The sequence below is a fragment of the Rhinoderma darwinii genome, chromosome 12, assembly GCF_050947455.1.
Source record: "Rhinoderma darwinii isolate aRhiDar2 chromosome 12, aRhiDar2.hap1, whole genome shotgun sequence".
NCBI classification, from domain to species: domain Eukaryota; kingdom Metazoa; phylum Chordata; class Amphibia; order Anura; family Rhinodermatidae; genus Rhinoderma; species Rhinoderma darwinii.
Genome location: NC_134698.1, coordinates 5,544,025 through 5,562,106, shown reverse-complemented (window position 1 = coordinate 5,562,106; position 18,082 = coordinate 5,544,025). Strand labels below are relative to the sequence as shown.

The 18,082-nt window shown below is 39.6% G+C and overlaps 1 protein-coding gene across 7 annotated transcripts in view; it reads left to right on the top strand.

Annotated features, from left to right (window-relative positions):
- Positions 1-18,082, top strand: part of MEF2D (myocyte enhancer factor 2D) — a 139,609-nt gene that overhangs the window by 89,245 nt on the left and 32,282 nt on the right. For all 7 annotated transcript variants that reach the window (XM_075843532.1, XM_075843535.1, XM_075843529.1 and 4 more), the window contains 2 exons: positions 3,302-3,528; positions 16,952-17,155. In XM_075843532.1, the coding sequence (XP_075699647.1) occupies positions 3,475-3,528; positions 16,952-17,155 (258 nt within the window). In that variant the 5' untranslated portion in view covers positions 3,302-3,474. The remainder of the gene's footprint in view (positions 1-3,301; positions 3,529-16,951; positions 17,156-18,082) is intronic.

Sequence of the window (18,082 nt, the reverse complement as noted above, 5' to 3'; positions counted from 1 at the left end):
CCTATATACAAGAATATAACTACTATAATACTGCTCCTATATACAAGAATATAAGTACTATAATACTGCCCCTATATACAAGAATATAACTACTATAATACTGCTCCTATATACAAGAATATAACAACTATAATACTGCTCCCTATATACAAGAATATAACTACTATAATACTGCCCCTATATACAAGAATATAACTACAATAATACTGCTCCCTATATACAAGAATATAACTACTATAATACTGCCTCTATATACAAGAATATAACTACTATAATACTGCCTCCTATATACAAGAATATAACTACTATAATACTGCCCCCTATATATAAGAATATAACTACTATAATACTGCCCCCTATATACAGGAATATAACTACTATAACACTGCCCCTATATACAAGAATATAACTACTATAACACTGCCCCTATATACAAGAATATAACTACTATAATACTTCTCCTATATACAAGAATATAACTACTATAATACTGCCCCTATATACAAGAATATAACTACTGTAATACTGCCGCCTATATACAAGAATATAACTACTATATTACTGTCCCTATATACAAGAATATAACTACTATAATACTGCTCCTATATACAAGAATATAACTACTATAATACTGCCCCTATATGTAAGAATATAACTACTATAATACTGCTCCCTATATACAAGAATATAACTACTATAATACTGCTCCTATATACAAGAATATAACTACTATAATACTGCCCCCTATATACAAGAATATAACTACTATAATACTGCTCCTATATACAAGAATATAACTACTATAATACTGCCCCTATATACAAGAATATAACTACTATAATACTGCCCCCTATATACAAGAATATAACTACTATAATACTGCTCCTATATACAAGAATATAACTACTATAATACTGCCCCTATATACAAGAATATAACTACTATAATACTGCTCCTATATGTAAGAATATAACTACTATAATACTGCTCCTATATACAGGAATATAACTACTATAATACTGCCCCTATATACAAGAATATAACTACTATAATACTGCCCCCTATATACAAGAATATAACTACTATAATACTGCTCCTATATACAAGAATATAACTACTATAATACTGCCCCCTATATACAAGAATATAACTACTATAATACTGCTCCTATATACAAGAATATAACTACTATAATACTGCCCCCTATATACAAGAATATAACTACTATAATACTGCTCCTATATACAAGAATATAACTACTATAATACTGCCCCCTATATACAAGAATATAACTACTATAATACTGCTCCTATATACAAGAATATAACTACTATAATACTGCCCCTATATACAAGAATATAACTACTATAATACTGCCCCCTATATACAAGAATATAACTACTATAATACTGCTCCTATATACAAGAATATAACTACTATAATACTGCTCCTATATACAAGAATATAACTACTATAATACTGCTCCTATATACAAGAATATAACTACTATAATACTGCCTCCCATATCCAAAAATAAAACTATTGCCACATGCCATCCCTGAGAGGTTATACTGTGTGTTTCTACACCGTTGCGCCCCCTTCCCTCCATGTTACTTTGCTCACTACTTCCAGCTGCTTTTCCAAAACACATTTCGGGAATCTGACCTGTTCCAACTTTTTTTTTTTTTTCTCTCTCTCTCTCTCGTTCTCTCAGGCTTTTCCTGGCCTGAGAATCTTACAGTGGAAAAGCTATTTTTATACCGTGCCTCGTCTATTTTTGGGATGGCAAGTGTAAAATTCCTTCTCTCAAAAACAATGGAGAGCACTACGGAGAACAATTTGTGGAGACGGCGGGCCTTTGGCGTTCCTTGGCTGCCCTCTTCACCACGCACACACATAACACACTCGGGGTCCTGTATGGCGCTATCTTAATGCAGTGACTCACGCGTTTCGCTCAGGACACCAAAGACCGCTTCCTGTTTTGTATCTACGAGTCCAAGAACCTTCCTCATAATAAAGAGTTTCAGATGTAAAACTTTTTTGGTTGAGCCGATGGTTTATTTGATTCGGGCCTTGCCATCAAAAACTGAAGGTGGCTGATGATGGCCCTACATTGAGATATATTATTCCTGGGCTACTTAAAAAATATGTTTGTTTAGTCTGGAAATAAACTTTTTTTTGTGAAGATCGCAGCAAAAATTATAAGGCCAAATAGAAAATAAACTGAATTACTGGTTATGTAAAAATAATAAGTAAATAAAAAATATATATATAATTTTAATTTCTTCTTTTATAGATTTGATATTTTTTGGGTGGTGTGGCTTATATAGTTTTGAGCTTTATTATTTTTTGTGGTTGTCTGGCCACTAGGGGGAGATATTCCATGTCTGTCCATTCAAATGAGATATTTTCTTAAATAATAAATGGCATCATATACATTTAAACTGCCAATGGTTGACTTGGTAGAATAACCACTTATAGCTTTTGATGAATATTTAAAAAAAATAAAAATAATAACAAGTATAGAAAACAAAATAAATAAATATGAAAAAGCAAAAAAAAAAAAAAAATTCCATCTCAGCCAAGACCCCTGATTGGCAAATCTGTTTAGTTCCATCTAATTACATCCCTCACTTGGTCCAATACGCTCCCGATTTGCCGCTTAACAAGACTTGGTGACCACCTCCGATGGAGCTGTCATGGCGGCCATATTGGTATTCACCCAGCTTTCACAGAAACCGATTCTAAAAAAAAAAAAGCGAGCACATTTTTTCACAATTTCGCCAGAAGAGGACAACCCGATTGACTTATATGTACCGTGATTTTTATTTAAAGGGGAAGGCACCTTAATGGTATAGGGCTGGGATATGGATGACTTTTTATATTACTGTATATTTTTATAGGTTTTGTATGGATTCCATTCAAAGTTGTTAATTTTTGCTTGGAGCATTTTGGGGACTGTAATAGTCCCAGCACTTAGAGATGAAAGGACGGCTTGTTGAGGGTCCTGGGGTGGGGGGGGGGTGGCTGATGTATTGTGAACCCAGCAGAATCGGCAGCGGACCCGACCAGCACATTTCTGCTCCCGTCAGCATATTGTATGGGGGAGATAATAAGACGGATAATACATGATTGATTTTAAACTGTTAAAAGGCTTCGGGGAGAGTTTCTGCAGCCGAACAATGTGCGTGGATTTGAGGATATTATCCCCAAGGGGATGTGATTTAACAAGGCTGAACTCTGTCTGATGGGAAACATGCCTTTCACATGCTCCCTCTCTTCTCTCTCCCCTCATCTGTAGAACTGAAGGCGGCGAAAACCCCTGCGAACATCTGGACCCAGCGGAGAAGTAACATGAACTGAAGGGAAGACGAGCGGGGGGACTGTTTGCAATTGTGAAGAGAGGGGGGGATCAAAGACGGGAACCCATTCTCCGCAAGGTCTTCGCTTGGACAGTGAGGATTTACAGGAATCATGGGCAGGAAAAAGATTCAGATCCAGAGGATCACAGATGAGCGGAACAGACAGGTCAGTAGCAATGACATTGAGAGGGTTGTGGTACTAGTAGTTCCAGAATGGCTAAAGCTGGACGTAGATTCTAGACTTTTGGCACTGTCTGACAACCTAATGTCTGTGGTGACCGACAGACCGAGTGCTTTGTATCGTAGGAGATAAGGATGTTAACGGGTTTGGTAGCCGCTTATCTTCCTCGACTTTAATAACCCGCTCCAAGCGAAACATGTAAATAGTGGCGTCAGGCGTGATTAGTGGTTGACAGTACGACCGTTTAGACAGTTACGTAACGTCTATGGTGGGCAGAACACTCACCTTTCAGTTGCATTGATTTCATACTTGTCCAAGTAGTAGGTTTGTTAGGCACAGGAGCTTACACTCTATGCAGTGTTCCTGAGATCGCTAGTGTTGATGTTTCATTTCCCCTAATTGACAGGAATACTACTTTTTATATGTTAACATATAGTGAATCAAGGTGGCTACCATTCAGGCCCTATAAAAGAATATAACCACTATAATACTGCCCCTATATACAAGAATATAACTAGTATAATACCGCCCCTATATACAAGAATATAACTACTATAATACTGTCCCCTATATACAAGAATATAACTACTATAATACTGCCCCCTATATACAAGAATATAACTACTAAAATACTGCTCCTATATACAAGAATATAACTACTATAATACTGCCCCCTATAAACAAGAATATAACTACTATAATACTGCTCCTATATACAAGAATATAACTACTATAATACTGCTCCCTATATACAAGAATATAACTAGTATAATACTGTCCCCTATATACAAGAATATAACTACTATAATACTGCCCCCTATATACAAGAATATAACTACTAAAATACTGCTCCTATATACAAGAATATAACTACTATAATACTGCTCCCTATATACAAGAATATAACTAGTATAATACTGTCCCCTATATACAAGAATATAACTACTATAATACTGCCCCCTATATACAAGAATATAACTACTATAATACTGCCCCCTATATACAAGAATATATCTACTATAATACTGCTCCTATATACAAGAATATAACTACTATAATACTGCCCCTATATACAAGAATATAACTACTATAATACTGCCCCCTATATACAAGAATATAACTACTATAATACTGCCCCTATATACAAGAATATAACTACTATAATACTGCCCCCTATATACAAGAATATAACTACTATAATACTGCCCCCTATGTACAAGAATATAACTACTATAATACTGCCCCCTATGTACAAGAATATAACTACTATAATACTGCTCCCTTTATACATGAATAGAACTACTATAATACTGCTACTATATACAAGAATATAACTACTGTAATACTGCCCCTATATACAAGAATACAACTACTATAATACTGCTCCTATATACAAGAATAGAACTACTGTAATACTACTACTATATACAAGAATAGAACTACTGTAATACTGCCCCCTATATACAAGAATACAACTACTATAATACTGCCCCTGTATACAAGAATCTAATTACTATAATACTGCTCTCTATATACAAGAATATAACTACTATAATACTGCTCCTATATACAAGAATATAACTACTATAATACTGCCCCCTCTATACAAGAATATAACTACTATAATACTGCTCCCTGTATACAAGAATATAACTACTATAATACTGCCCCTATATACAAGAATATAACTACTATAATACTGCTCCTATATACAAGAATATAACTACTATAATACTGCTCCCTATATACAAGAATATAACTACTATAATACTGCCCCTGTATACAAGAATAGAACTACTGTAATACTGCCCCCTATATACAAGAATAGAACTACTATAATACTGCCCCCTATATACAAGAATATAACTACTATAATACTGCCCCTATATACAAGAATATAACTACTATAATACTGCCCCCTATATACAAGAATATAACTACTATAATACGGCCCCCTATATACAAGAATATAACTACTATAATACTGCTCCCTATATACAAGAATATAACTACTATAATACTGCCCCCTATATACAAGAATATAACTACTATAATACTGCCCCCTATATACAAGAATATAACTACTATAATACTGCTCCTATATACAATAATATAACTACTATAATACTGCTCCTATATACAAGAATATAACTACTATAATACTGCCCCCTATATACAAGAATATAACTACTATAATACTGCTCCTATATACAAGAATATAACTACTATAATACTGCTCCTATATACAAGAATATAACTACTATAATACTGCCCCTATATACAAGAATATAACTACTATAACGCTGCCTCCTATATACAAGAATATAACTACTATAATACTGCCCCCTATGTACAAGGATATGACAACTATTGCCCATATGTACAAGATTATAGTTTAAAGTTGAATATTGTAGAAAGCATGCCTGGTAAATGGTGATTTCTGTTGCTTTGAAATGGTTAAACAGTCCATTAAAACACTGTCCTGTAAAATGCTCACGGGGCAGATTTAGGAACGGCAGGGTTAAAAAGACAAACCATAGGAGTAGAGATTGTTTGCCCCGAGACTACAATGGGTTCAAGATGTCCCGCATTATGTTACTCCAAAGAATAAACGTCCATATTCTGTTTACAAGAAGTAATTATCCCGCCATATGTTCTGTTCCGGCTATTTGTTTGTTTGATGTCACAGAATACACTGGCTGACATTCAGGTATGTTGAGCAACACAGTTAACGTCCAGCAAACAGAATACTTTAGTACAGGGTCAGCCTGAGCGCCAGGAAGCCAAGTTAAAATGAAAAGGGAGGTTTTCTTTAAAAATTGCTAAATTAGAATCCTAAACAGATTTGCAATATGCGGTCATTTGAGCTTCGTTTGTCTCCTCCGGTCCCATTTCCTGGTCAGAGTTGAAGTAGAATACCTTCTGGTTACTGCACCACAGTCTGGCTGTGTAGTCTGGACCGCCCCCTCACAGCTGTCAAATTGCAGTAAGGGGGCGGTCCAGACTACACAGCCATACATGGTGATTTTCAGTAATTATACCATAGAAAACTTTGCATTCATAATTATAGTCTGTGGTGAAATCCAGGTCTGCGCTCCATATTACAATGTGATCGCAATAGGGTTGTATAGACATACCTGCCTCCCCATGGCATATCTTGGGGTAAGTTGAGGGGGGTTTCTATTAACCATTGACAAGAGATTAATGGCAGAATCTTTAATCTATGGTCCGCTTTAGATTATAAGGCAAGGACAGTAAAGAGCCCTAAACCTAGGCATGAAGATAAGTTGGTGGTTGACCTTTCAAAGTCGAAATGACCTCGCCATACACGTACATGCTCCATTCAAGACATGACCGGGGAGTGTAGATAGAAGGTTCCCGGTGCCCGCTTATACTTTGTTGAAGAATGATGCCCATAGTCGTCCCAATGAACCCTATGTGACCTGTCGGAAAGTCCCGATGTGACTGTAAAAATCCTCGCCACCGGTGACGAGCGGACAGCACACTGCCGTGTTTGTCACCTTCATCACTCACAAGTGACTTCCTGTCTGGTCACAATCACCAGGGCCGTAACAGGAAGTAACCACTACAGAGGAAACCCAGAGAAGCCAGGAGCGGGCAGGAGAAACGGTCAAAAACGAGGGGTCAGCAGATGACAGGGCGGGGGGGTTAAGTCCCTATTGAATTTTTTTAAATTGCACATGAAAGTCTCCGTGAGTGAACCGCGATACAATGCAGCCGCCCACATAGTGTACAATGTATACAATTGTTTTGGAAAGATAAAAGCCCCCGGCAGTTGTCCTTGTCACCGCTGCTTAGCTATTAACGCTGAACTCGTTCTCATTGTGCCTGTGGCTGTGAGACACGATGCCTGCCCCCCTGTTATAGCTGACTAGTCTCATGACAAGCCGTGGTCTACAGAGCTCATTTCTACCAAAAATAACGGGACTGTGAAACTGGAACCTTAACAGCCAATCAGAGAGCGGCTTTCATCTCTTGCAGTGAATAAGTCAATGCACCGGCCCCGTTAAAAAGGACCGGTCACGTCTCCTGACATGTCTATTTTAGTAAATATTTGTATTCCCCATGAAGTAAGCATTCTGGAACATATTGTCTTTGAACTCTGCATGGTCATTCCTCTGTTGATCCTCCTAGAAATTGCTAAATCAATTGACAGCTGGGTGTTACGATTACCCTTGCCAAATGGGGCGTGTCGCTACACAGTCTCACTCTGTCAGCACTGATTGGACAGTGTCAGTCTGTATAACACCCAGTTGTTAATTTATTCATACATTTCTAGGAGGAATAACAGAGGAACGGCACAACGTAGAGTTGTAATTAAAGATGCTCTGGAATTTATATTTCTTGGGTAATACAATTATATACTATAAAAAGACATGTCGGGAGAGGGGACAGGTCTCTTACGTTTTTTGGAAATCAAAAATATATTCTTGACGGCACATTTCTTATTTGTAGTCTGGATTGTGAAGGACAATACCCCATTAAAAATGTCTCCTTTATCACGTAAAGAAATCTCAATTTTATTCCCATCATGCCTCAGGATTGAGCACAATTTTCATATGCTTTTTAGACTGGGAGGAGCTTTCGTGTTCTCATTGTCGCCCCCTGCTGAGTAATGCTTGAACTGATCAAGTATTTTCCGTACATCCCTTTAGCCTACCTTTTCACAAAGAGATTTTAAAGCTCTATGGTCATGACCACAGTTTACACGGGGTTAATACTTCCCGCTCTACACCCCTCAATTTGCATGGAGAGGCAGAATCATGATGGGGTGTATTTAACAAAGCCGTCCCGTGTTTTGTGAAAGTGTAGGACCCCCTTTTACTAATATTAAACTGTGGGACGCCACGGCTGAAAATTAACTTGTCCCCCATGTCAGATTTTTGAGCCAGTCAACAGAACTGAGATGGTCACATGATACACTTCCCTGTAACCCTGACTCCTCCCTCTTTCTATGTGGAGGCGGGCTTTGCTTCTTCTAGCCTTCTAATTGGAACTTTGGGGGGCTTATAGCGGGTACAATTGTGCCCTCTAACTTCCCTTTTAATAGGAAATTGCACAGATGTCGTAGTCTACCCTGCTGACAGTTTCCCTTTAATCGCCTGTAGTCATAGCATTATAGAAGTAAATTATAACATCCGCATTATATCTGTAATAGGGGGCAGTAAAGAGTTCCCGCCATTACAAGGCTTTTTATATTGTCGGCTTCAATAAACGCAGCCCGGAGCTACTTCCCCGTCCCATGATCCCCCTGCTCCTCGCTGCGGCGGAAAACCAAATTATACTGCCCTCTGACTTCAACAGAGAGACGATTGGCAACTGTATTTTCCAGCTCTGTGATCACAGCACTGATGGCAAAATGAGGCGGCGAGCAGCTGTTGTTTCTCTATGGCGTGATGTCAGTGTGAATGCTCGCGTGCCGCCTCATTAATGACACCGCCAGATTCCGGGACCCGGCATTTTATTTCCGCAGCCAGGCAAAGAAGGAGTTAACTCTCAAAGTGCCCCCCTCCGATACCAGAGAGTGACCCGCAACTATTTCTTTATTTGGAACCACTGGCATCTCCGAGTCATGAGCCAGTGTCTTCTAAATTAGCATCAGTAACATTACTGGGGCACGAGGCACTTTATACCTCACGCCTCGGCAACGCCGTTTTTTTTTTTTTTTTAATCGCCTTGGATCCCCGCAATTCCAGTAGGAAAAATGGACGCTTCTCCCACTCAGCGCATTTTAACCTGTCGGCTTTTGTCCGGGGGCGCAGTCGAAGCTTCAGCAGAGATTTCGGAAAGTCGGGGTCATGTGACCGTGATGCTCCTTGTCACACACAGATGCCAGGAAGCGTGGGAGAATCTATCTACTTGACCAGGAAATACAACTTCCTGCCACTCCTCGGCCGGTTTCTTGGAGTCTCCTTTCATTCATTGTTTCGTCTTGTGCTTCTTCTTTCTAAAAAAAAAACAAACAACAAAAACATTGTTTTTGGGTTTTAATGTCACTAAAATAACCAAATCTCGGCTTCTTTAACCTAATCTCGTGTTCTCATAGGGAAGGAGGGTGCAGTGTTAGGAAGGCTGAAAGAGTGGCATGTCTCCGTGTTACTAGATGCTAACGGCATCCATCATTTTTTGACTGCCCACCTGGCCCATATCTAAAGCCGGCCATAGATGTAACGATGATCACTAGCGATCCCTACGATTGTACGATCATTAACGATAATTGTTACATCTATGGTGCTAAAAATGAAAACCTGCGCAATTGGTCAGGACGCTCATTGTTCCTGCTTCGAAAAATATTTGGGTCCTTAACGTTTTACGGTTCACCATCGTCCAAGAAAAATCCAAGTGGCGCAATGCAAATCATATTTCACAAGTCATCTGGGAATTTTTTTGGTCTACGTTTAGCGAGTATCGGGAAAGCTCCCAGCGTACACGCTAAATGTGTCCACAGGGCTCCATTGTCAGAAAGAGGCCAAAAAAATGTCCTTTCGACCTCCGTCTGGCCGGCATACGTTAGTATGCCACAAGAAAAATTAAAAAAAATATGAAATCGTGTAATAGACTAAGCTATTGCATCCCGCGGAGTCAAGTAAAAAAAAGTTTACATGAAATATATACTTTTTTTTTTACACGGTATCCTATGGGTGATGAGTGGGTAAAGCGGATACGTCGTGAATTCTTATGACTCCTTTTCATGACGTATCCTTTATAGCCTATGATGACGGACGCCATTGTTGGTATCCGTTACAGCCTCCGTTTTTGTGTATACTGCACATCGGCAGCTTTTCCCAGCAGATACGTAAAATGAAGACAAAAAAAGTGATGTGGGCATAACCCCCCCCCCCCATTGGTCAGGTTAAATTATAATAAACTAAAAAGGTAAAAAGCGAAAAAAAGAAAAAGCTAAAATAGCTGAATAAATTGATGATTATTAAAATAATTTTTTTTCAAAAATAGCAAAAATTTTAAAGCACCTTTAAAAACACCTTTTAAATACCGGCACGATTTTGCAAACCGATTCCGTCGCAAGCCTGTGGCCATTAAGTTAGAAACCACATTACGGGTAAAATACTTTCTAAAAACGGGCAAGTATTAAATAAAAAAAAATAAATAAAAAAAATGCAAGAAACACGCACAATGTGAACCCGGCCTAATAGGATTCATGTCAAGTTGTAACGGCTTTCCTGAGGTACATCTTGGGTGTTTTTCGCGCCCCCCCCACGTTGATACTTCCTCACAAGAGAGTATACGAGGGCCTTGTACTATGAAGTGTTAATATAATTCACTAATCCCCCCTGATAAGCGGCTCAGCATGGCGGAGGCTTTTTCCCAGCCCCCCCCCCCCCCTTTCCTGGAGAAGTGAGGAGATTGTATGGCAGAGAGACATTAATTAGCTCAGGCCTGGATATCGTTATCAGATAAGGTGAATTACAGAGGTGCCAATGTGACGGGGGCACTGTCTGGGGTACAGCGGTGTGCGCTGCCGCCCGTGTGATGGCAGGAAGGAAGAGGAAATGCTCAGAGCCGGTCTATGAAGGAAGTCTAAAAATCCTCCCCTGACCCTGCACTTTATATAGTCACATATTCATATATTGAGCATTTTCCCCTCATGTTTTGGCGCGGTCACCACCAAATGTGCCGTCTACGACACTCAGCGCCGTCTCCGATAATTACCCTCTCCTCATCCTGCTCCGCTTCACTGTTATTACTTGTCCTCTCACCTCCTTATAGAAGTCTGTATATAGTGGATCTCGGGGTATTTGCCTTGTTCTGCCTAGCCGGTGTATCTAAGTCTCTTGTATCATACTGTCTGCTTAGCTGGTGTATCTAGGCTTATCATGTGTGGTACTATACTGCTGACCTGGTGTATCTAACCGTATCATGTGTGATACTGTCTGAGTTGCTATATCCAAGCCTGTCATGTGTGATACTGTCTGCTGAGCTGGTGTATCTAAGCCTATCTTGTGTGATAGTCTGCTGATCTTGTATATCTAATCCTATCAGGTGTGATACGGTCTTCTGTGCTGGTGTATCTAAGTCTTTCATGCGTGGTACTATACTGCTGAGCCGGTGTATCTAATCATATCATGTGTGATACTGTCTGCTGAGCCGATGTATCTAAGTCTGTCAGGTGTGATACTGTCTGCTGAGCCGGTGTATCTAAGCCTGTCAGGTGTGATACTGTCTGCTGAGCCGGTGTATCTAAGCCTGTCAGGTGTGATACTGTCTGCTGAGCCGGTGTATCTAAGCCTGTCAGGTTTGATACTGTCTGCTGAGCTGATGTATTGAAGTCTGTAATGTGCGATCACTATACTGCTGAGCCTCTGTATCTAAGCCTATGAGATAACGTCTTTCTAAGCCAACGTTTCTAAAGCCTATGAAAACCACGCAGCACTACAACCCCAATCATGTAATCCTTGTTGTATGGGAGGATCTGTAGTTCCTCTAGAATATTATAGCAGAATAGGTTGGTGGTAATTATACATGGCAGACCGGTGGTGCGACCTCTGGGTGTGATCATAAGATCCCTTAGAGGGACCCCAGAGACATCTGGTTTCCTGCGTGCCTGAGAGCGGAGTGATGAGAGGGTGACGGCTCCAGGGCAGCTGGCAAGGAGACCACAAGGGAATGCAGGGTCCATCACGTGTGGGGGGGGGGGGGGGGAGACATTCCACTGAGGTCACATCCAGTGTTGGGGGACCCTGTCCTGTGGAGCTGCGGCCGGTGACTCATATACAATACATGTAAAGCCAAAGATCGACCCAAAAATTGCCAATGAATGGTCCAATTTTTTTCTATCAATAACCGTGCTCAACAATAAGTCAAAAAATTTCCCTAACCACGAAAGGACATTTAGCCCAAAAATAAGTGGTCTTTTCCTGCCTGTGATAGAACTGGACGTCGATGGCCTCACAGTAAGGTGGAGACCTAGTGCGGCTGTATTACGTGTAGGGCACGTGCGAGTCCAGACATGGGTCTGGATCAGGCGACTTTCTCCCGGGGCCCGCTGTGAGCACAGTCAGACCGGCTCCTGCCTTCAGATTATCTCCAGACGCTGGAAAGTCCCTCAGATAATGGGTATCTGACAAGTGATGGATTCCGATACTGACTGACATGGGAAAGCTGTGTGTCTGACGTGGTTAGGTGTGAAGGGGCAGGGGGCAAATATCCAGCCAGCCGCCCGTCGTCCCTTTTTCAGAGAGCATTTCAACTGTTCAGATCCAAATTGAGGTAACTAATTATTTGACTCTTTGGCATGTGTCCGATTAGCAGCGCCTCCGGATAATCCGTTAGATCTGTGCAAGAAGGTCTTCCAGGTTGGAAGATACCCATATTAAGTCGGTTTAACCCCCCTCCCCCAAAATGGCAGTTTTGAGCACCGTTTCAAGTTGTCACTTCCCTTCTCTCACGCGTTTGGATAGTTTGTATGTGGTGCCATAAAGTAAAGCATCTTGGGTACAGCAGTTTCCCGTTATAATTATTCATTTGGGAGTCTGAGATGCCAGAAGAAGCCCCGCCCACCTACCTCCTTCCTGTCATGTGATCTTTTCTGGTTGGCTCCAAAATAGAAAATATTTTTGTCTGACCCTTCTGGAGTCCCCTCATATTTGCACCCCGTGGATCCTCCCAGCGTCATTAAGTATATAAAGACCTGGTTCTGGGTGAGGATTCCCTCTACCGCAGCGCTGAACTCCTGCATGTCCAAACATTTTATGGATGGAGTTGCCCTTTAAGGCCATCGCTTTATCATAAACCATCTTCGATTCTGGTTGACTTTTCCGAGTACCCCTGACTGAGGTCTCCATAGAACGGTGGAGCTTTGTAGGTTCACACATCTCCTCCGTCGCGCTGTACATATGGCTGTTTTTTTGTTTGTAGGCAGATTGTGAGGTGCTTGTGTTTCCGCAAGACGTTCGCAATGTTACCCTGGCAACTGTCACATCACATAAGAGTCGGGTGAAGGATGAATTATAGGGCATGTTCCTCGTGAGCACGCACGTGACCGTGGAATTCTGTTCATGTCAAACCCTGCATCGCATAGACCATGGCGAGCGCGCTGCTCGCTTTCTTCAGTACCTGGCAAGCTAAAATAGGTCAACTCATGTTGTCTTGTCCTATAAGTCAAGGCGGAAGTCCTTAGTCCTTGGTACTTACATAATAGTAACTCCCGTCCGATATAGTCTATGGACTTCTTACGAAAGACCGGCATCACCAGCAGGGCCTCTGGTTACTTAAAGTGCACCTCCACCCAAAACCCCAAAAATTTGACTGGAGCTTCGCTTAAGTAGAACTCACAGGGGTCCCGAAAAAAAAAAGAGCTGAAAGCTTCTGTATGTTGGATCATTGCTGTGTTGGACTGTGTAGTCCCCTTTCTTACACTAGATAATATCTATCTTTGTCAAATTCACTGGTGACTACCTGTCTCCCTTTCTATTAGTCCTAGTATAGGTCCCTTTCCGAAATAAGTACCCTGCATACAACACCCCATATCTCAAGTTCTTTAGCCTCTGTTTGTCTAATATGGGTGGAGTAGAGAAGTCTTGTAAGATTTGGAAACTCCTTTTAAAATTTTTATAGAAATGAATAACTAGGTGGCGCTAATGTTCTATTACAGAGAAAAGTAAAAGTCCAGTGCAACCCCTTACAGGTCTTCTGCTTTGATGGAGTAGAGTGGTTCCCATTATGTTTTCTTGGATTTACCCCTCTGGTTTATGGCGTTTTATTGCATTGTAATGAGAGTACAGCGCTGATGTGTCGTACCCAAGTGCCATCTCAATAATCACGTCTGCCTATTGGGCGAATATTCGGGTATATTTCTATAACCACCTCTTCACATAACATTCATTTCATGATCAGGGTGTATAATCCAGGATCTCCATTATTAGAGGCAGAAAGTGAGATAGAAGCGGTTTAGCCTAATTAAACCGGCACTAAGCGCACAGCCGGTATGAGCGAGCGGGGTTATCAAATGCAGGACGGGGAGATGGGGATTTCAGGTGTGAGGAGGAATGTTTAATGACTTATCACACATCGCATCAGGCCGAAAAGCAGAGGACTCCGTATATAGGGATTCAATTATTTTTCCTCTCCAATCAGACATAATTAATCTACCAACAGAGCAACGCGTGCTGCAAGCTTAATCCATGTACATTGCTTACATCTTTTACTTCATGTCCTGTGCAGAGGAGATCAGCACACTATTTTCAGATCTGCAAGATAATGGCTGGAGCCCACAGGTGCTATTGTTATAGAAAACATGTTCTAGTACATAGGGGGCAGTATTATAGTAGTTATAGTCTTGTATATAGGGGGCAGTATTATAGTAGTTATATTCTTGTATATAGGGGGCAGTATTATAGTAGTTATATTCTTGTATATAGGAGCAGTATTATAGTAGTTATATTCTTGTATATAAGGGCAGTATTATAGTAGTTATATTCTTGTATATAGGGGGCAGTATTATAGTAGTTATATTCTTGTATATAGGGGGCAGTATTATAGTAGTTATATTCTTGTATATAGGGGGCAGTATTATAGTAGTTATATTCTTGTATATAGGAGCAGTATTATAGTAGTTATATTCTTGTATATAAGGGCAGTATTATAGTAGTTATATTCTTGTATATAGGGGGCAGTATTATAGTAGTTATATTCTTGTATATAGGAGCAGTATTATAGTAGTTATATTCTTGTATATAGGGGGCAGTATTATAGTAGTTATATTCTTGTATATAGGAGCAGTATTATAGTAGTTATATTCTTGTACATAGGGGGCAGTATTATAGTAGTTATATTCTTGTATATAGGGGGCAGTATTATAGTAGTTATAGTCTTGTATATAGGGGGCAGTATTATAGTAGTTATATTCTTGTATATAGGGGCAGTATTATAGTAGTTATAGTCTTGTATATAGGAGGAATATTATAGTAGTTATATTCTTATATATAGGAGCAGTATTATAGCAGTTATATTCTTGCATATAGGAGCAGTATTATAGTAGTTATATTCTTGTATATAGGGGCAGTATTATAGTAGTTATATTCTTGTATATAGGGAGCAGTATAATAGTAGTTATATTCTTGCATAGAGGGTGCAGTATTATAGTAGTTATATTCTTGTATATAGGAGCAGTATTATAGTAGTTATATTCTTGTATATAGGGGCAGTATTATAGTAATATTCTTGTATACAGGGAGCAGTATTATAGTAGTTATATTCTTATATATAGGAGCAGTATTATAGTAGTTATATACTTGTATATAGGGGGCAGTATTATAGTAGTTATATTCTTGTATATAGGGGGCAGTATTATAGTAGTTATATTCTTGTATATAGGGGCAGTTTTATAGTAATTATATTCTTGTATATAGGGGGCAGTATTATAGTAGTTATATTCTTGTATATAGGGGGCAGTATTATAGTAGTTATATTCTTGTATATAGAGGGCAGTATTATAGTAGTTATATTCTTGTATATAGGGAGCAGTATTATAGTAGTTATATTCTTGTATATAGGAGCAGTATTATAGTAGTTATATTCTTGTATATAGGGGCAGTATTATAGTAGTTATATTCTTGTATATAGGGGGCAGTATTATAGTAGTTATATTCTTGTATATAGGGGCAGTATTATAGTAGTTATATTCTTGTATATAGGAGGCAGTATTATAGTAGTTATATTCTTGTATATAGGGAGCAGTATTATAGTAGTTATATTCTTGTATATAGGAGGCAGTATTATAGTAGTTATATTCTTGTATATAGGAGGCAGTATTATAGTAGTTATATTCTTGTATATAGGGGCAGTATTATAGTAGTTATATTCTTGTACATAGGGGGCAGTATTATAGTAGTTATATTCTTGTATATAGGGGGCAGTATTATAGTAGTTATATTCTTGTATATAGGGGCAGTATTATAGTAGTTATATTCTTGTATATAGGGGGCAGTATTATAGTAGTTATATTCTTGTATATAGGGGCAGTATTATAGTAGTTATATTCTTGTATATAGGGGGAAGTATTATAGTAGTTATATTCTTGTATATAGGGGCAGTATTATAGTAGTTATATTCTTGTATATAGGAGCAGTATTATAGTAGTTATATTCTTGTATATAGGGGCAGTATTATAGTAGTTATATTCTTGTATATAGGAGCAGTATTATAGTAGTTATATTCTTGTATATAGGGGCAGTATTATAGTAGTTATATACTTGTACATAGGGGGCAGTATTATAGTAGTTATATTCTTGTATATAGGGGCAGTATTATAGTAGTTATATACTTGTACATAGGGGGCAGTATTATAGTAGTTATATGGTTGTACAATTTCATGGGAGGGAGCATGGCGTGACCATTGACACTTCTAACACCTCATCTTCCTCCACAGGTGACGTTCACAAAGCGTAAATTCGGCCTCATGAAGAAGGCCTATGAGCTCAGCGTCCTGTGTGACTGTGAGATCGCTCTTATCATCTTCAATCACTCAAACAAACTGTTCCAGTATGCCAGCACCGACATGGACAAGGTGCTGCTGAAATACACAGAATACAACGAACCCCACGAGAGTCGGACTAACGCAGACATTATAGAGGTGAGTGACCCCATCCGTGCCCGAAATCACGAGTGCCCTCTCCTCAGGAACTTCCTATGTACTGCTGTTCCAGCCAGTGGCACTAGTATGCAAATGAGGTAGAGGAGTGGACAGGATCGGTTCTGTTTTGGTTATATAAAGACGTTCCATGGAGTGGGGGGTTCCCTTGAGAACATACGTTATTCATAGCAACTTGTCAAGCTGCCACATATTTTTAGGCTAGTTCTGTGGGTAACTCCACCCATTTAAAATAATAGCCCTTTTTAACCCTTTTATGTCTAATGGTGCAATAACAATGTATCGTTATATGTGCCATGAGGGTTTAGCCAGCAAAGAATCCTGGGAGTTGAAGTTTTAAGGCTGCTGTATCTTAAAGGGACAGCAAACCTGAACTTAATCTTATTTCATTTTAATGGGTAGCTGAATATTATATTTTGATTAATCATCATATATACCTCCTTTAAATATGGGCATCTGTATGAATGGGCACAACAGCAACCTCTTTAATGGCCTCCGTAAAATCCCTGAAGAGCAGACATAACATGGGTTATATTTAAATGAGGCTCGCTGGTCTCTCTCTCAGCCAATCAGTAGCCTTATAGGGAAAAACGTGGCCTACTGCTTTACTGCAACGCAGTTGGTCAGGTGGTCCCTCTCGAGACTGGGTGAGAGGGATCAGCGGGGACCCACTTGCATTTAGCCCACATTATACCCTGGTAATTTGGGAGGCACTGTGCCCCACTTATTGATAGAGGTCAGTGTATGGTGGCTGTGGTATAAGCCGATCTTCCTTTTCGTCATTACCAGGATTGGCTCCAGTACAGATTGAGAGGACAGGTTACCGATGAGAAGAACATAACCCTAAAACCGCCCCCTACGTCACGTAGGAAATTCCAGGGACAGTCCTTAGAAAAGGAAACGGTTAAT